The sequence below is a fragment of the Hippocampus guttulatus genome, chromosome 13, assembly GCF_054856545.1.
Source record: "Hippocampus guttulatus isolate MCC_2025c chromosome 13, RoL_Hgut_1.0, whole genome shotgun sequence".
Classification (NCBI taxonomy): domain Eukaryota; kingdom Metazoa; phylum Chordata; class Actinopteri; order Syngnathiformes; family Syngnathidae; genus Hippocampus; species Hippocampus guttulatus.
The window spans coordinates 15517988-15538721 of NC_141273.1; the positions used below are offsets into that span (position 1 = coordinate 15517988).

The 20734-nt window shown below is 48.7% G+C and overlaps 1 protein-coding gene across 1 annotated transcript; it reads left to right on the top strand.

Moving 5' to 3' along the window:
• Window positions 1-25: 25 nt before the first annotated feature.
• On the top strand, window positions 26-20110 carry sos2 (son of sevenless homolog 2 (Drosophila)). The gene is made up of 23 exons (XM_086127388.1): window positions 26-1970; window positions 7053-7178; window positions 7262-7393; window positions 7473-7637; window positions 7778-7984; window positions 9076-9219; window positions 9301-9411; window positions 10418-10516; window positions 10613-10740; window positions 11262-11917; window positions 12584-12665; window positions 12763-12885; window positions 13250-13362; window positions 13696-13918; window positions 13987-14106; window positions 14176-14338; window positions 15301-15418; window positions 15495-15667; window positions 16057-16173; window positions 16384-16645; window positions 16738-16779; window positions 17053-17156; window positions 17596-20110. The coding sequence occupies exons 1-23, from the start codon at window positions 1887-1889 to the stop codon at window positions 18088-18090; spliced, it is 3987 nt and encodes a 1328-aa protein (XP_085983514.1). The 5' UTR covers window positions 26-1886; the 3' UTR covers window positions 18091-20110.
• Window positions 20111-20734: the final 624 nt, after the last annotated feature.

Here is a 20734-nt window from a genome sequence, read left to right on the forward strand (position 1 = left end):
GGGGTGTTTAAAATGTATATACATAAATATATATCTCGAGAGAGAGAGAGAAAGACTGTATGTTGTCAAGCTACAGTTACTTACTTTTAATTCTTCTCTACATAACTTGCTGCCAAGTGTCACGCAACTGCAGCGTGACAACGTGCCACTCAGGATGTCGACGTATGTCCTCTTTACGTCCACTCAATTAATCACATCTATTTGTATTCATTTGTTTTGACAAATGAAGGTTTTTATAGAATAAAGACAAAGTATTTTTAAATGGCAAAAACCCCTGTGGTATTTTTTTTCATAGATTTTTTTTGTATGCGCCAATGATAGTGTGCTTGCATAGGCATAGAGCGGTACAGTGTATTAAGTAAACAGTTATCAGATTTTCATTTTAGTAGCACCTTGTTTGTCCGTTAGAGGGCATGCGAGCACTAACGGCCTAAATGGCTACTAATTAAAGGTACATTTGTACAAATTATTTTTAAAGCCATTGCAGTAACGTGTGTGTGTGTAAACGGACATAGATATGTATATATACAATACATGCTGATTTATATAGCGCTTTCACAATAAGTAATAAATTGTGAGTGCTCAATAAATGTAGGAACTATAGTCTAAAACTATCGCTTAACACAGGACATCTGGGGAAGATAAATACATATTTTATACATTTGTTCATTTTTTAATGTATGGAAATGTAATTTTTTTTAAATGTATGTTTCGGCATTTTAATACTTTTTTTGTTTTGGTTTGTGTGTGCATGCGTATATGTGTTTCACTTTTTCGGCGGTTTCATAATTTTCAACATAGAGATAAGAGTTATTGCATTTAATGGGGATGGAATGAAAAAAAATCAAATATTTTAACAATATCGCATTTGTAAATAAAAGTCTTTGTTATGTAACGTCGCTATAAGTGAAAGTTACATTTGTAATAAGAGGCCATTTAATGAATAAAGCAAGCAAGACTTGTACAGTATGTTACCACAACACACATTTTGGTGGAAGAGATGTCCCTTATTTCGGGCCTTTTTTGTTTTTGCCTGCCTAATTAAAATCAAGGACGCCAGCAGGCAGACAGCGGAGTTGCTCCGAACGAACATCTTGTCCGACTTCCCAAAGCGAACCAAAAACCATCCCGACTGCGTGAGCCTCCTCCTCCTGTGCCGCTCCGCTCAGCGAAGACGTTTCCCCGACGGGGCTTGACCGTGTCGCCGCCGGACTTCGTCACGTTTGGACAACTGCTGTACTACTTTTTCTAGAGGAGGGGGATTTTCAACGCTTCCCAGCGGCAGAAGATGTCCGCGTGTGACGGCGGAGAAAGTGTGCCTTGTCCGTCGGGAGGCCAGCGGCGGCTTCCCTCCGCCGAGCTAACGCGCTAGCGTTACAGGTGTCTTCGAAGGCGGCGAAGAACCGACCGCATTTCCATTTTTTGCTCGACATCGGGATTCTTCGACCCCCAATGCCGTCACTTTATTCAACTTAACGTGCCTGTAATCATTTTAAACCGGCGAGGGTGTCGCTTTGCCACCTTGTTGTTAGCCGTTAGCCGCCGTGCTGTGTTTACACCGAACGGTGGGCTAACCCTCTCGTTAGCTTTGGCTGCTATCGAGAGGACCCCGGAGCTACGTGTGCTTAACCCCGAATGTAGCTTGCTTTTCACCGCCTTAACCCCCCCCCCCCCCCAAAAAAAAAGACGTCCTCGCCACCGGGCTAGCCAGCCTGGTCCGTGTACACTTGAAGCCACCCGGCCGCGTTGGACGGACTCTCAAGCTGTGACTGCCGCCCTGGACTGACCCACCCACAAAAGGGGGCTAACTATCCGCCGGGGCCGATGCTGACAGTTCGGGCCGGAGCACGGCAACGCCAGGAGCCGCCACCGCCACCGCAGCAGCGATGCAGCCCCAGCAGATCTACGACTTTTCCAGTGACGAGAACAGTCACAAGTGGAGAGGCCTCTTCGTGCAAGCACTACGCAAGGTAAAGACTCCGAGCAACAACGACAACACGTCTCCTGGCGTTCATTCTCAACTTTGGCCACCAAAACAAACACTTGCGTTCACTCCTTGGGGTTTATATGTGCTAAGTGTAAGCTTCTTATGCATTCTTCTCGATTTGACCAATTTATTCCCCAAGACTGATGATGATTGTGATCATGCCTCGGGCACACCAACATATGTCACCAAAAGTAGGTTAGATAATCACACGTGAGCCTTGAAGCTCAACTATTTGCTGTTTTTCAAACAATAACTATTATTTATTATTTTGGCGCCATCTTTGTGTCACGGAACTAAGGGAATCGCGGAGCTTGATTTAGACCAAAGTAGTGCTTTGTCACCAGACCAAGGAACTGTGTTGAAAAGGGATACCCTGTTCATATGTATCTTTTTGCACCTAACTCAAAGTCAGTGATTTTTTTAAGGATCAGTCAATACTGAGTCCAATTCGATATCTCTACAAGGAAGAAGAAAATTCCCCTCCTGAAAGATGAGATAAGATGTTGGAAGTGAAAGAAAGTTATTCCGTTTTTTTTCCCCCCTGTTTTGAAGGCTTGATTTGCTTCATTTGTGCCGTTTTCTAAGTCGGGCTGCTCATATTGTCTCTTAAATACAGCTTTCATTTTCTTCCCTCCCATCATTTGGCCTTGCCCTCTTTCTGAAGAAGCTCTCCTAAAACATGTTTGTTTTTAACAATGTGTCATTTTGTGGTATTGAGGGCAAGATAAGATTTAGAAAGTAAGCATTTTTCAAAATATCGAACCTCGTTACTGATTATAGGTCACGCTAATGGCGGAAAATATTGTGGAATGACTTGTTTTGGGCTCGTGTTTGAATATCACCCCAAAAAAAAATTTGAACAGAGTTTAGACTTTTTCTGTCAACGTGTATGTCACATTGTCCATTGAGGAAGCCCGATATGGTTCCCAAGGGCCTACTGTAAATGAAACTTCCAGAAGGGGAAGTCATTTTAATTTGAATATCCTTGCTCAGCAGGATTGCAGCTTCCTTTGTCACCATCATTATCATCATCATCATAATCGTCATCGTCGTCGTCAACGGCAGCGTTCTCGTTATCATCATGGCTCTTGTGATGCCTTTCCCGTTTTGTCTGATCTGACAGTCAGCACCAAGTTGTCATCGGCCGCCTGCGTCTCTCTCGCTTTCTGTAAAGGGATCCATTACACACGTCAACAGTAGGGCCCGACCGTTTAAGCCGATTACGGCCGTTCAAACATACGAACCATTTTCAGAAATTGTCCTGCGAGTAACACTGTTTTCATTGTTTGCCACCCAAAAAGCTGTTCCTGAATCGAACGTTTAATTAATAAACATGACAAAATATATTATGATTATGAAAACCTAATATGATAGAGGAATAAACGTGGGCAGATCAGGAATCAGTGCAAAAAAATTCCATCTAGAAAACTTTGCTTGTATCTGATTTTAAAAAAGAAAAAGAAAAAAAATGTAAAAATTTGTTGACAGGTATAATTTTTGACGACTTAAAAAAAGCTGCAACCGGTCGATAATATCGAAATCGACATAAACAAATAATGCTTTTCTCCTTTCTGAACTGCTGCAGTTTATCGGTATTGGTGAAACTGGCCCTAAATTTCCTCTTTGTTCTATTGACACCAAGGTCTTGCCTTATCACGTGCTGTGGGAGTGGGGGGGGGGGGGTCGCGCTCCTCTTTTCGGAGGGCTAACGAGCCACGCTTCGCAGCATCGGAGCAACATCCAACGCCGTTCCGAGACGAGCGACCGAAGTGAAAGTGGCACCAGGCAATGTGGCGCTCGCTCTGTCTTAACTTGTTACGCAAGCGCTTCAGGGGAAGTCTGTCACGCAGAGACGCAAGAGCACTTTATGCTTTTGACCCTGAGACTGACTCTCTCTCTCTCTCTCTCTCTCTCTCTCTCTTTTATTTGTGCTTAGCTACACATCCACAGAAAATATCAAATTTTACATGCTGTTGTTCAGCCAAATATAGCCATTGTCACAGAGAAACGCCGAAAACATTTTTTTCCCTATTTAATGTAGTCCAAGAGATGGGCATACAATAGTGCAAATTTTGCTCTCGAGTTGATACAATACGGGGCAATAAGTATGGCTAATCTGATACATTTTGACAATTGTGATGGTTGTATCTCCCAAAAATGAACGACTGTACATATTTGCGTCGAGCTTTTCGATCCACTAGTGAGCCACCGGCCGATGACGCCGTTTGTGTCTCGACGGCGGCGTGCTTTTGTGCTTGCGTGGCGTTCCCGCTATTCTGGACGATGGCGCTCGTGTCGCCCACTGCGTAACGGGGCTCATTTAGCCTGTGACACGCCGGCGTTAATGACAACTGTGCATTCCCAACGTCTGCCCTTTCACTGGCATCAAGAGTGACGTCGAGGCTTTCTCATTCCTTTGCCGTGTTGCGTTGACGGGCCTCGCCGGCCACCGTTTAAAGCTACGCCGGGTCACATTTTAACCCTGCTTGATTCATCCTTGTCAACCATTTTCGCACATTGCTCAGTCAAAGTCATGTCATAAAAAATTGTGGGGCCAATGTCATCAATTCATCAGATTTTTATTTTATTTTTTTTATGCGTACTGCTGACACCTACAGGAATAAAATTGACACCGTCTGAACTGGATTTGGTCATCTCAGCAAATGAATCGAGCACATTTCTTCGTTGTTAGCATTAGCATCCACTGAAGGCCAACGTTTTGTCACCGACACCTACGGGACTAAAGTGGAACAGCAACAGTCAGTATGCACAGCAATCGACTCATCTTATGCCCGTGGGTCAAAGTGACCCGCGACATCAAGCATTGGCGTTTTTGCGATTTTTTTTATTTTATTTTTATTTTTTTTTGTCATTTGTGTTGACGCGTGCCTTTTGTTTTTTGGGATGGGTGTCGTGCGTGTGTTTGAACCTGCGCGCGGTGTCTTTTGTCTGCAACTTGGTCTCTGCCCCGCGCTTTCCCCCAGACAGTCTGCTCGTAATGGCCGATGATGTCATGGCCTGAATCACAAACAGTGACACATGCTTGGCTTTAATAACAAGCCCCACCGCCACACACACACACAACCTGCAACCTGAGCCTAGCGTGCCAGCCCCGCCCCCCCACCCCACCTCAAAAAACCCAACCCAGCGAATAATCAATCGAATTAGAAATGTTAAGCCTGTGTCAACACGGTCCAGTTGCTATTGTACGTCCCAGCTTTGGTATTCCTTAACCGCCGTTTTCAACAAATGTCGCAGTAAAAGTAAAATAAAGGCAAACTACTCAGCCGGTGACAAACATAGAAGGGAGAGTTTAGGGCTGTCACGATCGAATATTTTTAGAAACGATTATTTCATCAAATACCGGACTAATGTTTGATTTTGTGTTAGAGTGCAAGTTGCTGATTTCATTCGATAATCAATAAGTTGTAATCAATTAATTTTGACATATCTTTAGTGGGTTTTTTAAAAAATATTTTTTTTGCATCTATTTTATTTCTTATTGTATTTTTCAATGTGCGTTTTGCGGCATTTGCTCCCATCCTGCCGCTGTGTGGGCGGCGGCGGCAGTTTTGGTTGACACGTGTTGCGCGCGGGCCAACGATTGGGTGAAAAAAGGAGCGCAAGGAGAGGGAACCCCCGTGGTTGTGCGTCGCCATGACTCAACACTCTCGGCGCCCTCTGGAATTTGGTCAGGAGCGCGCGTGCAACCCGACGGGCTTGATCTCATAGCCTACTTTTGCTTTTCAATGTGCTGCTCTCGCCAGTCTTCTGAGCGTGCATCCACTGACGCACAGGAACGGCGGCCGCGCCAACTTGTGGCGTTTGGTTTTCCACTTTGTCGGCTCAAGACCCAGAATCATTTGGCATTTCTTTTTTTTTTTTGTTGTTGTCGTTGCCTGTCGGCCCGGCCGACTCGATCCTCAGAGGGGACTTTCTGAGCGCCGCAACATCTCCAGTCCAGTCAGAGCCCAGGAATGCTCGGCGCCGATGACGTTGGCCTTTTTAAGTCTTAGCGCTCGCATTCCTTCCAGCGGGGCCTGGCTTTTGCCTTCCCGGTTGCCCCACTTTGCTCCTCTCCACTACCTCGTCGTTTGGCGTCCACCTGCTCGGCGCCTTTTCTGCCCCCCCCCCCCCCCCCCCCCCGAGGATCTCAATTGACTGCATTCCTGCCCGAGGGCTCGGCCCCCGTCGACGGCGTCCGCAGGCCGTGCCCTTCCTTCGTGGCTCCGTGTTGATGTTGACATTCATGGCACTACTTTTTAAATGCAGCTGGATTCTAACCTACTTTTACTGTATGTACTTGTAGAATAATCTTTCTACAAAGAGCGGCACCCTGATTTACAAGGTGAATTAGCTATGTGACCAAGCTTGAGATTTTTATGGATCAAAATTGTTGGTGGTACTGTATTGGTGGCTACTCACTCGAGTGGAATGTTCGTACTGGTGTAAGTGAAAAAGTAAAAAAAGTGATAGCTTTTTTCCCCCCAGATTTTTTACATTTTATTTTTTTGGGGTCTGGCTCTCCTGTATTTTGGGCGAACTGTAATTCCCCTCTCAGACGCTAGATGGCGACACACTTAAGATGAGCGATTTGAAATTGAAAACAAATGAGTTGATTTTAAAAGAACGAAACCTCAAGCGCTGGGCTTCACGGCGGCCCAGTTTTTAGTTTGACGGAAAATAATTGTGAGTTACAGGCTTGCAGCCCTCGTCAATACACTTTTTATTCTAACACAAAAATCCAAATTGCCACTACGTAGAGAAAATGCGGCGCATCTTGCTTCTCCACCTGCATGTGCCTTTAAGAGGCGTCACCCCATCTGTTGGCGTGTGAGTGTCTGGGTAAGAGCTGTGGCCAACAGCATGTTTTGTGTTTGCTTTATGTTTCAACAATAAATAGCTGAAAAGTGCCTTGGCAACCCCCCCCCACCCCCCTTTTTAGATCATTCCATTGATTACTCAGGTAATATCAGCCCCGGCCGATAATGGGTCAATCGCTAGGTAACATATTAGCTTACGTATAAAGATGTGTTGCTAATTCCCCATCTTCTCGTGTGTTCAGGTGCAGAAGCAGGTCCACCCCAACCTCCAGGCCAAGGAGGACGCCCTGCAGCACATTGAGGAGCTGATCCTGCAGCTGCTCAACATGCTGTGCGTGGCGCAGCCTCGCTCCGTGCAGGACGTGGAGGTAAAATTCTGGCCGCCACGCGCCGGCCGCCGTCTTTGTCGCGCGTCGAGGTCACGCTCCCTTTCCCTTTGGGCGTCCACCAGGAGCGAGTTCAGAAGACCTTTCCCCACCCGATAGACAAGTGGGCCATCGCCGACGCGCAGTCGGCCATCGAGAAGCGGAAGAGGAGGAATCCCTTGCTTCTCCCCGTGGACAAGATCCATCCGCTGCTTAAGGTTCGGGAAACGCCGCTTCGTTTCATGAAATGCGCTGAAGTTGCCCACTGACTCGTCACTTGTGCCCCCCCGCCCGCAGGAGGTCCTGGGCTACAGAGTGGACTACCACGTGTCGCTCTACATCGTGGCTGTCGTCGAGTACATCTCGGCGGACATTTTGAAGTTGGCAGGCAACTACGTGGGCAACATTCGGCACTATGAGATCAGCCAGCAGGACATCAAAGTGTCCATGTGTGCCGACAAGGTGAAGCTTTTCAATCATTTTTGCGAGAGCCAAATTGATCCTGTTTTTTTTGCCTCCCAAGTTCAATGTGCGTGAACTCGCATCGCCCAGCCCCGACCAGAAGCTGACTATAAGAGACCCGACGTGCTTTGTCGTTGCAGGTGCTTATGGACATGTTCGACCAGGAGGACGACATCGGCCTGATGTCGCAGTGCGCGGACGAGCCGTCCACGTCGGGCGAGCTCACGTACGACGACCTGGTGCGGCTGGAGATCGCCGAGGAGCGCCAGTATCTGCGCGAGCTGGACCTCATCATCAAAGTGTTCCGTCACCACTTCCTGTCCAACTCCAAAATCTTTACGCCGCGGGTAAGCGAGTCACACGGGCCCACCGGCACCGCGCCGGGCAACGCGGAGCACTTTCACTTCGGCTTACCGGCGGTAAACGTGACAAGCTCGGCGTAATTACAAACGCCTTTGTGCCAAATCCCGCGTAAGCGCATTGAAGGATTACACACTGCGCAGTAAATGAAACCCAAACAAGACTTCTCCGCCCGTCTCTTACTATTTATTGTGAAGGCGAATGGAAAGTTGGGCCCTCCGCTGCGCCTTTTTGCATAGTTGCTCTTTTTTGGGTAATTTGTGGCACGGCTCGGGTGAGGAGGCGCTCGCGGAATGCGCAGCATGTTATTATGTTGAGACGAGAACGGCATCTGCGAGGAAGGCCTCGCCAAAATAACGCCAATTATGTCTGCCTGCTGCCGCTTCTGCTCGTCTCGGCGTTGTTTTTAGCAGAGTCTCGACCCCTTGCTTTGACAAAATACTAATGAAGATGACTTTTTTTTTAACCACCAGAAGACAGAAGCAATAACGGATGATGACGCATTTTAATGAGGAAAAAGTTCAAATGTAACACGAATAGTCTCGTTATTTTCTGAGAAAAGTCAAAAATTGTTATTGGATGAAAAATCTGATTATTGGCGCAAAAAAAAATCGTGAGAATAGGGGGGGAATTCCACTTGGAATTGATTAATGACATTTCAATTCAATTTAATAGACAAAATTGATTTGTGGTCATTTTAAATAGATTCAAGAAAATGGACTCATAAATGAAGGTGCCACTGTGAGTTAGACAAAACGGGCACCACGTTAGGTGCAACACTTCAAATCAAAATTCAAAAAATTCCCTTCTTGCATATCGACAGTGGACCGCAGCATACTCATCGTTCGACACCTGTAAATTTTCATATTGTTTGCATTTTTAAAGCAGTGTTTTTGTTTGGTGTCATATTCCACCGTTGTTCATGGAAAACGCAATTTAGTATTCATCAGTTGTTGTTGTTTTTTTTTTAAAGAACGTTTTGAAAAAAAAAGATATATTCTGCCCCCAGTTAAAAAAAAAAAAAAGTAAATCCCAGTTTTGGGTCTGACCGTCTTTTGATTCCCGTTTTGCCGCTCAGGATGTGGAGGTGATCTTCAGCAACATCCTGGACATCCACGAGCTGACGGTGAAGCTGCTCGGCCTCATCGAGGACGCCGTGGAGATGACGGCCGACGGCAGCCCTCACCCGCTGGTGGGCAGTTGCTTCGAGGACCTGGCCGAGGTGCGCTCGTTTTTCACGCCCCCTCCGTCGGAATCCACGTCTGCATGTTGTCGTCACACGGCTTTGCGCCGCTTTGCGCAGGAGCAAGCGTTTGACCCCTACGAGACTCTCTCTCAGGACATCCTCAGCAAAGACTTCCACGAGCACTTCAACAACCTGATGGCCCGACCCACCGCGGGCCTCTACTTCCAGGTACCGCCGGCGCACGTCTCCGCTCTTCCTTTCAATCTGGTCGAACCGCTCGCTGCACGTTTTTCCAAAACAAGCCCGTTTACGAAGCACTCTCTGAAAAAGACAATTTAAAAAAATGCCATTTGCGCAAGAAGTCAACGTCAGGTCACTCCCGTCTATTTGTTCCTGTGGTGCTTTGAAGCCGGACCGGGCCGTCTGGTGGAATTCCTCCCCGCGTGGGTTTCGCGACCTGTGTACAGTTTATTCACCGCCGCCGCATTGTTTGATTTGAACATTCCTCGCAAGAATAGCGCTGAATCGTGCTCGGAGGCTGCAGCCGGATCCCACGAGGCTTGACGCCAAAGTATCGTCCACGTCTTATGCAGTCGCGACGCCCGGACGGAACACCCGTTTTGTTTCAAAGTTAACAAAACGTGCGCAGTCGGCACCGGCGGAGCCAACACGATTCAATTGAATCAATAATCATGGACAACCAAGGGGGGGGCTGCCGTGCAGACTGCTGCTGCGTAGGCTCCGCCCCGAGCGTATTGATTGTCCAGCGTTCCCATCAGGGGAAGGGGAGATTTAAATGGATGCCACTGGGGTCGCTTCTTCTCCGGTTACTCCCGCTCCTCCCTTCCCCACCTGCGCCTGTGTCAGCCTTTTCGAAACATGTGAAATACAAACACGTACATCATGATGAATGCTTCGGTATCAATTGCACCTGCACATGAATGAAACGGAAATGAAGCGTGCGCAAGCAGGACGAGTCCAAACACGCGTCGGCTGTCTGGCGTTCAAGCTTCTTTTGAAGTTGTGAATATCAGGATAAGAGTCAACATGTTTGTGTTTGCGCGAGGAAGATTTTTTGGGGAGTGGGAGTGGGGGGGGGGTGCTTCAAAATAATGCAAGACAAATCCATATTCTCGGCTCTTGAACGTTGTGGGCATCTCCCCTGAATGGCCCTGCGCTAGCCGCCTCATGATGTTAAATGTTTTTTTTTTTTTTTGGTCGTTAATGTTTGCAGTCTGTAGCAGAAGGCTTCAAAGAGGCCGTTCAGTACGTCCTTCCACAGCTGATGATGGTGCCCGTGTACCACTGCATGCACTATTTTGAGCTCCTGCAGGTACGCCCCTTTGTGATACATTTGGCAATATGCAACATTAGCGCAAGAAGTGTGATGTTTATTTTGTTTTGTTTTGTTTTTGCATCCACTGTGCAGCAACTTCAGGAGCGCAGTGAAGACCAGGACGACAGGGAGTGTCTGAAGCAGGCCATCACGGCGCTACTCAACCTCCAGTGCAGTGTGGAGCGCATCTATGCCAAGCAGCAGCCACGGCGAAAACCCGGGTACGTGCTACACAACGCTACACTCAAGAAAACAAGGTTTCGATTTCTTGTCCGTAAACGTACCGAACTCTCAGAGTGAATCAGACGTGTGACTTTATCGTGTCAATTTTTGTAAATGTAAATAATAATAATATATAATGTGTGGACTGCACTATAGAAACAATATAACTACTTTTTTTTTCTTTTTTCTTTTTTTTACAAAAATGTATAGCCTTTGCGATTTAAAAATTGCATTCTAGTACGCCGCAGTTGTCGATTTGAATTTCATTCATTGTTCAGCTCTCGATGTGTAGCACGGCTGAAATTTTTTTTTGTTTGATCAATCTCTACTTTCCACATTATGCGGTGAGAAACATGTCGGGCTGCAACTAACGAATGAGAAAATGAGCGATAAACTTCACCCCCTGGGCCTGTTCTTGCACAATTTCCTTGTAGTTAAAGGTGAAAATGCCGATTGACACTTTCCGTCGATAGAAATGGCTTCTTTTGAACGTTTTGTGACTTTCGTCCATTCCCCGCAGCGAGCCCATGTACCGCCTGTACAGCCGGCAGATCCGTAGCAAGCAGCTCGCCATCAAGCGCATGAACGAGATCCAAAAGAGCATCGACGGCTGGGAGGGCAAGGACATCGGCCAGTGCTGCAGCGAGTTCATCCTGGAGGGCCCGCTGCTGCGCGCCGGCGCCAAGCACGAGCGCCACAACTTCCTGTTCGACGGTCTCATGATCAGCTGCAAGGCCAACCAGAGCTCGCGGCTGCCGGGCTCGGGCAGCGGCGCCGAGTACCGCCTGAAGGAGAAGTTTGTGCTCCGCAAGGTGCGCATCGTGGACCGCGAGGACTCGCCGGAGCTGCGGCACGCCTTCGAGCTGATGGGCAAGGACGAGAACTGCGCCGTGTTCTGCGCCCGCACCGCCGAGGAGAAGGCGGCTTGGATGGCGGCGCTGGTGACGCTGCAGTACCGCTCCACGCTGGACCGCATGCTGGACACGGTGCTTCAGCACGAGGAGCGAGCGCACCCGCTGCGGCTGCCCTCGCCTGAGCTTTACCGCTTCGCCGTACAGGACTCGGAGGAGAACATCGTGTTTGAGGACAAGGTGCAGAGCAAAACGGGCATCCCCATCATCAAGGCGGGCACCGTGGTCAAACTCATCGAGAGGCTCACTTACCACATGTATGCCGGTAAGACAAGCCCGCGCGCCTCGAAATGTAACCCCTGTGGTGATGCGTAGGATGCAAATATCTAGCTCTCAATTCGACAATAAAACAATACTTTTTTTTTTTTTAAATATGGCACCCGAGGGGGCTTGCCGAACGTTCAGCGAGAGGTCATTCCAAAGAGAGGGACCAACAACGGAAAACGCTTGGTCCCCTCTGAGCCTCCGCTTAGTTCTTGCTACCTCTAATAATGTGGAGGTGGGGGGAGGAGCTCAGAGAGATGAGGTGGAGCGAGGCCATTTAAAGAGTTGAAAAACAAATCATAGGATCTTAAAAAGAAGTCTAAAATGTAGAGGGAGCCAGTGAAGGGATGCCACAGGAGGAGTGATATGCTCCCTCTTACGAGTACCGATCAAGAGGCGGGCAGCAGCGTTCTGGGCCAACTGGAGACGCTTCATGGAGGATTGGCTGACTCCAAAGTAAAATGCGTTCCAGTAATCCAGCCGGGATGTGACGAAGGCATGAACTGCTTATGAGAAAGGAGAGATTTTACTTTAGCCAGTTGCCTACGATGAAAGTAGCTCGATGTTCATATTCCGTGCGACAATATTTACTGTTATCTCATTCAGATGAAATTGGCTTCTTTGCATCTTTGTTTTTTTCCCCATCTCAACTCTTTGTTTCTCTTAGATCCAAACTTTGTGCGCACTTTTTTGACCACGTACCGCTCCTTCTGCAAGCCTCAGGAGCTTCTGACACTCCTGATTGACAGGTACTGTCATCCCTTTAGCACGTGGCAAAAATCAGGACTATCATTATTAATTACTGTGCTCGATGTTGTTCCGCGGCTGTTCATCGTGTCTGTTTAGAATCGAAATCCCGGAGCCGGAGCCCACGGAGGAGGACCGGCAGGCCCTGTGGAACGGCGACCAGCCAATGGCGGCTGAGCTGCAGAGGTTCCGCAAGGAATATGTGCAACCGGTCCAGCTCAGGTGAGATAGTTGGACGAGTGGGGAAAGAAAGAAGTTGCGGATTTACAGGAAAACATCATCCGCACGCATTTCGAATAATTCTGCCCTGACCACATTGACGATTTTAGTAAATACACTTTAGCCCGTGGAATAAAAATTGATGCCGTCTGAAGAAGCTTCTTTGGAATTGTTTTTGATTCTTCTTCTGTTGTTGAACTGGCCTACCCTAAAAACCACTTTTGGGTCTTAACTTTTTTTTTTGTTTTCCCTTATAAGGAGCGACAGAGTCAAGAACGGGGGCCGCTCAAGGCCACATGAGCCCCGCCGCGCGAACGCGCGGCGCCATACAACAAAACACACCAACCGCTTTGTCTTTGCCACGCAGGGTTCTCAATGTTTTCCGCCAGTGGGTGGAGCATCATTTCTACGACTTTGAAAACGACCCCGAGCTGAGGACTCGCTTGGAGGAATACATCACCAGCAAAATCCAACTGCGAGGTCAGGATCCTTGCTTTGAGGGAGACGCCATAAAACAATAAAACAGTTCCTTGATGTGATTTTTTTTAAAATCTTTTTTATTTTATTTTTCAATTTATTTTCGGAGTTTTCTGACGTTTGGCAGAAACATTTTTCGATAACAACTAAAAGATATGATATACAGAGGTCGTTTTCAAGTCCAAAAATGGCCGTTAAAAACATAAACTGTTATTATTATTTGGACCGATATCCCCTGTCGGCCACTTAGTCGGCCAGTGATTTAAAAATCACCGGTCCGTACTAGTCCCACTTTGAATGAACCTCCATGAGCGGCTCCTCTGCATTTGACCACAGGCAAGTCCATGCGGAAGTGGGTGGAGTCCATCAACAAGATCATCCGCCGCAAGCTGCAGACGCAGTCAAACGGCGTGAGCCACAACATCACCTTCGAGAGCCCACCCCCGCCCATCGAGTGGCACATCTGCCGCAGTGGCCAGGTGGACTCCTTCGATCTCATGACCCTGCACCCCATCGAGATCGCCCGGCAGCTGACCCTGCTGGAGTCCGAGCTCTACAGGTGAGTGGGCGGCCGTGGAGCCGGCGACCGCCGAGAAACGCTCGCTGACGGCGGCCTGCCGCCCGCAGAGCCGTGCGGCCGTCCGAGCTGGTGGGAAGCGTGTGGACCAAAGAGGACAAAGAGAAGAACTCGCCCAACTTGCTCCGAATGATCCGACACACCACCAACCTCACACTGTGGTTTGAGAAGTGAGCGTCGCACCGACGAGTCCTCTTTGCGGCGCCGCGCGGAATTAAGTGTTGGAAATTGGGCGGCAGGTGCATCGTGGAGACCATGAACCTGGAGGAGCGCGTGGCGGTGTGGATGCGCGTCATCGAGATTCTGCAGGTCTTTCAGGAGCTCAACAACTTCAACGGCGTGCTGGAGGTGGTCAGCGCCATCAACTCGGTGCCCGTCTACCGCCTGGACCACACCTACGAGGTCAGTAAGACTGTCGACGCATGCCCCGATTGGCTCAAAAAGCCTATTTCCAGAAATGCTCGACCAAATTTCCTCAAATAACTATTTCCAGATCATTATTTCACCTAAGCACTTAATCTGGTCCAGCGTTGGACTTGAATGAGTTCAAGCGACAAAAACTCATGGCCTCATTCGTCTTTATTTTTGTGATCCTTGAACCGTTTTTGAACAGTAGTTCATTTTTGTTCGAGACTTGCCAGGCTTTGTTAGACTTCCAGCAGAATGCGTTACGTGACCGCCAATTTCCTACCTCAGCCTGGTTCCTTGTTTGGATTGTACATTAAAGACCGCTGTCCTGTTTTTGTTGAAATTCCTCATTTAAAAATAGCGCGTTCAACCAACGCGAGATTGGAGGGTGAAAGTTGCAGCTGCCTTCTAGTGTGGCCCCGAATGCGGATGTCAGCAATGGCGATGGCTCGCAGCAACATATTGTTCAAAAATAAATACATAAATATTACGGGTGAACGTCGTTTAAAAAAAAAAATTCTAACTTTTGTGAACTGAACTTTGAACTCGTTCATGTCAAAAATGAACTTCCCCAACACTGGTTTGGTCTTTTGCGACTCTGCGTTTCACATTACTTTTGCGATTAGCATTAGTTTTTTTTCTCTGTTGTTGCGTGGCGTGTTGCATGCTTGGCTGCTACTCGCTCGAAGACGAGCTTGTTTTCCACCGCAGAGGAGGGGGTTAGTTAGAGGAGGGGGATCCACGCCACGCAACTCATAGCTGCTGCCCATCGACATGTTACGGGGGACCGTTAACTTAGCCTGTAGTGCCCCCAGGAAGCGAGTAGCCGGGGATGTCGTTATTCTGGGAGGATGGGTGAACAGTAGCCCTTAAACTAATTTACATCACCTGCATTTCCTCTAAGATGGCCTCATTTGATGGTGTATGTGCGTGTGCATGCGTGCGTGTGTCTGCAGGCCATACCAGAGAGGAAGAAGAAGATCCTGGAGGAAGCGGTGGAACTGAGTCAAGACCATTTCAAGAAGTATTTAGCCAAACTCAAGTCCATCAACCCGCCCTGCGTGCCTTTCTTTGGTTCGTCCGCCGCAAAGCCTTTCCCAGCCGCGTCTTTTGTCCGCTTGGGGCTAAAACGTCGCCCTCCTCTCCACAGGTATCTACCTGACCAACATCCTCAAGACGGAGGAGGGCAATCCGGACTTCCTGAAACGCCACGGCAAGGAGCTGATCAACTTCAGCAAGCGCAGAAAAGTGGCGGAGATCACCGGCGAGATCCAGCAGTACCAGAACCAGCCCTACTGCCTTAAAGTGGAGCATGACATCAGGGTGGGTGGGCGACTCCTACCACGGCCGCTAGCGCGCAGAACATCAGACTCCTTTTTAGAGAGTCCACGACTACTAACATGCAATAGTTTTAGACTACATTTCAAACTTTATCCTACTTATTCATTACCACTCCAGAAGCTAAACACTTTGACTTGCATTCTTTTAAGCATTCAGTGTGACATCACAAAACTTGACCAAAGTCCGTCGGTAATCTGACTTGGAGCTATAAATCAGATGACAAGGGTTCATCTTTCGTGAGACACGTTAACATGCGGACTGAATTTATCTAGACATGATATTAATAGATAAGTAAAATAACGTGGATTTAAAAAAAAAAAGAGAGAGATTTTTGAAATGTGGGCGTTGACTGACTTGTTTTGAATCCTCAGAGATTCTTTGAGAACTTGAACCCGATGGGAAACAGGAGCGAAAAGGAGTTTTCTGACTACTTGTTCAACACATCCATGGAGATCGAGCCCAGGAACTGCAGACAAGCGCCTCGATTTGTAAGCCATCGCTTAAGCTGCTTTCGGAAGGCTTTTGGCGGCGAGAAAAATACCCAAATTGTCATTCTTTCACCCCAGGGGGAAAAAAAATATACTTTTTTGGGGGGGGGGTAGCCCCAAAAATGCCCACTGCAGTCTAAAATGATTGTGAATAAATACAAAAGGAAAAACGTTGAGGTTTAAGATGCGGTGTCTCCTCCTGCCTGCCAGCCCCGAAAGACCGGCTACACGCTGAAATCGCCGGGAATCCGTCCCGTCCGTCCCGTGCGAACGTCTACCTCCGGCCACCCGGTGCCCCTGGAGAGGGAGCCGGTCCACAAGATCACCTTCCGCAGCATCGCCGAGACGGACGGCGAGACGCCGGCGTCCGCCTCAGTGCCCACATCACCCAACACGCCCACGCCGCCGCAGTCAGCCTCCTCGGACCTCAGCTCGGTCTTCATGGAGCACGACCTTAGCAGCTCCTACGGCGGTGCGTCGGCGGCCCGCGCGGAATTCGGGCAATTGTTTTGGAATCCCCACCCGAGTAAATCTGACCACACCTTCCCTTTTTGGATCTTGCAGGGTCCAACTCCATTTTTGCTCCCGTTCTGCTGCCGCCTTCAAGTGAGTGAATCGGACGACTTTTCGTGTTGGCCGCCGCGACGACGCGGGAAATCACACTACTTTGGGCTTTTACTCGGACCACTCGAAAAGATCGCATATCCATACTTTACTTTCCATATTTTGTGTGAGGGGTTCACACTATTTGTCATTTTGCCTATTCTGCAGTTTTTTTGTACGACTTATTTTCTCTTGTTCTCCTCCTGCGTGGAAGTTAGTTCATGCGCTTTTGGTGATTCTTTAAAAAAAAAAAACTTTTTTTTTTCTTGCGGTCAGGGTTCCACTCGGTGTCTTGTGGCAGCCTTCACCAGTTGGGGGAAGAGCTCCTCAAACCGCCGCCGCTTCCGCCTCGAAGGAAGGACACCATGTCAGAAAGCAAGGTAAGAGTTGAGACTTGACGTCGCGTCTGATCGAGCCTCTGAGCTTGAAGTGTCCACTCTGAAGCCCTTCAGAGCCAAATTTGGATGACAAGCAGCACGGTGGCTCCTGACCTGACATTTTGAGGCGCGCGCTGTCAAATGACTTGCCATGGACATCTTCATATTTCCACTCATGTTCGGTTCATTAACAATAAATGAGAAATGAAATGTGAAGCTGGAGGGGGGTTTTTTTGGGTCGGGGGCAACAAAAGGTATTCAAGAAAAATAAATATTTAATATATTTATATAAATATAAATATTTCCTGGAAGCGTCATTTGAGCGTAAATAATTTTAAATTTTTTTTAAGTTAGGCAAAAATGCTAAAAGTGTGGACAATTAATGAAATGGAAAAAACCCCAAACTAAACCAAGTGTTATTGTTTTGCACGTGTGTCACCAGAGCTCTCGGCCGGACAGCCCCCCCGCCATCCCCCCGCGGCTCCCGCCGCCCTTGCCCAGAATGCAGCCGCGGACGCCGGGTTACAACGGCCCCCTGGACGGGCCCCTGCCCAGCCCTCCCCCGCCTCCTCCCCGGGACCCCCTCCCCGACACGCCGCCGCCCGTGCCCCAGCGGCCCCCGGAGATCTTCATCAACTACCCGCTCAACCTGCAGCCCTCGCCGGTGGGCCGCTACCACTGGGACTTCGGCAGCTCGCCCGCTTCGCCCAACACGCCGCCTGGCACGCCCTCGCCGCGCGTCCCCCGCCGGGGCTGCCCGCTCAGCGCCAGCCAAAACAGCCTGTGTCCGCTGCCGGCCCCCATCATCGCCGCCCCGCCCGTGCCCCCCCGCCACAACTCCAGCCCGCAGTTGCCCAAGCTGCCACCAAAGACGTACAAGCGCGAGCTGCTGCACGGCCTCTCGCTGGTGGAAAACAGCGCCTCGGGGGACCCGTAGCCACGCCTTCTTCGCCAGCCCTCCGGGACGACGAGAAGCTGACTGACTTGCGTCGGCCACGGCGGCCTAGCGGTCGGCACGTCTGCCTCGCAGTTCTGAGCCTCGAGTCTCGGCTCTCTGGCCTTCCTGTTTGGAGTGTGCATGTTGTCCCCCCGTGCTTTCCTCCCACTTTCCAAAAACGTGCATGTTAGGTTCACTGAAGACTCGAAATCGGCCGTCGTGGACCTTTCGTTGGTCTAAATGTGCCCCGCGATTGGCTGGCGACCCATCCAGGGTGTACCTCGCCCTTTGGCCCGCAGTCGGCCGCGATGGGAGCCAGTTCGCCCGCCGCCCTGAATTAAGAGGACAAGCGCTTTAGAAATTGGATGGATGGGTTGTTTTGTTGAGTTCCAAATCTCCTCTTCGGCAGGTAAAATGCATTGTTTGGTTGCAGTCTGGAGATCAACATGCCAAGTCACATTTTGCCTCAATCGAAGTCCTTTATTGTTTCAATAGTGTCTTTTGGGTCTTGGGTTAGCCGTTCCGGGTTCCAAACGCAGCCCCGGCTACTCGGGCTTCCTCCCACGTTCCGTAATGCGTGAACGTTGGCTTCATTGAAGGCTCAAAAATTGCTCACGGCACGAATGTGAGTGTGAATGCTTGGTTGACTATCTCTGTGATTGGCCGGCGACCAGTCCAGGGTGCACTCTGCCTCTCGCCCGCCGTCAGCTGGGATAAGCTCCAGCTCATCCGTCGCCCTCGTCAAAACAAGCACTATAGAAAACGGATGCATAGTTGGTTGTGTAAAAGGTGCACTCTAAAGGCAGTTGCGCCCAAAAATAGAGATCAATAAAATGGGTTCAATTGACCAAAATAGTCGCTAACCCCTTTCTAATCAATAATTGGAATTTTTTTTGTATTGTTTAAACCTAACGTTTCCACACAGCAATCCAATTTTTGGGGTTATTTTGTGATCCCAAGTAGCGGCCAGTCCCTTCGTGACCCATAATCGGGTTATTTTTGAACCTCCTGTTTTTAGAGTGTTCCCCCCCCCCCCACCCCCACCCCGCTTCTTGTTGGCATCCAGTCCAGGGTGTACCCTGCCTTTTGCCCAAAGATGGCCGGGATAGGCTCCAGCTTAGCCATGACTCGAATGAGGACAAGCGCTCGACAAAGTGGATGGCTGTATTGCGATTGAAAACAGACGCATCCCGTTTGGGAAAGTTCTCACAGTTGTAGCTTCAACTGTTACGCTTCCTTCTCACCGAACAGCTGCCAAAGTCTTACGTATTTTATGCAGGGGCATAAGGGAAAGGGATTCTTTGATTGCTTTTTCTCCTTTTTTTTTTACGTGACTTGCAAAAGGCGACAGTGATTCCGCCGTCCCCTCAACTCAACACTGTGACTGTTTCCAAGCCACACAAAAAGTTGCCTCCCCCCCCCCCCCCCAACCACACATGGCTCGGATTTTTTTGCACATCGAGCTCCGGCAAAGTTCGATTCCCGTCAAGCCACGATGTCAAAACGGCGGCGTAAACAAGTCGGAATGACCCTTACCCAAGCGCCAAATAGCTAGAAACGTTCTCCCCCGAACCCCCCAGACTGAAAATCCAGCCAACCACGCCGCTCGGATGTGCCTTTTTGTTTTGTTTTCTACTTCACGGTGTCTGTAATAATATGCTAAAATGGAAACAACAAAAAGAAAAACAAGTTGCCTATGTAACGTTTAGAACAACAACAAAAAAAAATTACGACTATGAACTTGTACATGATTGTGTGTGTGTGTGTGTATGTGTGTGTGCGCGCGCGCACGCGCATACACTAACTAAATAATTGTGATGTTTCTGGTTGTACTCTCATCCACAGCTCTTCAGTCCAATATTGCCTAATAATAATAATAATGATATTCATAATAATATTGAGCGATGCTGCTACAGTGGGATAAATAACAGAAAAGCAACTAACACACTTACAATCTACAGTGGAAGCCATTTTGTTCCTCTCGAAAGTTGTTGTAAAACAAAATATGGCGAGCACTTCATCCTGCTGAGTCTCATTCAAAACCTTTTGTATATTTTTTGTTTTTTTTGGGGGGGGCGGGTGAGAAACACGTTCACTTTAGGCCCTCTTGGTTGAGGATCCCCCCCACACACTAGTGATGTGTCGCTCGCGAACGGGCCGGTACAAAGAGCCGGCTCTTTGAAGTGACCGATGAGAGCCGGGACCCTCCCTCGAGAGCCGGCTCTGTCATTTTCCTTCTCTCTCTCTCTCTCTCTCTTTTTCACGTGTCTGAAGCGAGGTTTGGCAGAGGCTCAGCTGCCGTGCTCAGAGAGGTAGACCAGAAGAGAAAGGGCAGGGGCGAGGGGCTTGGTAGGTACCGCACGGAGTGCACGCTGAGCACATACTCCATCGCATCTGCACAGCCACAGACAGACACATACCTGTCAACTTGGACGTTTTGCCCGTATTTTTAAAGATTTTTTTTATCATTTCAAGTCATGTACGCCGTATTCCAACTTTTATACGGAAAAAAAAAAACAATTGTGAACCGACCTCAGAAAGACCAGTTTGGCTCAAATCCAGATCGTCTCACCTGCTGGTAGCCAACGACAATGCCGTCGTTGATTGCTACTATTGTCACGGCAAACCACCAAAGGTAATCCTC

What these genes read in the sequence shown, in the direction of transcription:
- sos2 (XM_086127388.1), top strand. Translation starts at nt 1,887, where the DNA reads ATGCAGCCCCAGCAGATCTACGACTTTTCCAGTGACGAGAACAGTCAC. An exon ending in GCCCTGCGTGCCTTTCTTTG is followed by an intron (nt 15,419 to 15,494) that starts GTTCGTCCGCCG and finishes TCCTCTCCACAG; the next exon opens with GTATCTACCTGACCAACATC. An exon ending in ACACCATGTCAGAAAGCAAG is followed by an intron (nt 17,157 to 17,595) that starts GTAAGAGTTGAG and finishes GTGTGTCACCAG; the next exon opens with AGCTCTCGGCCGGACAGCCC.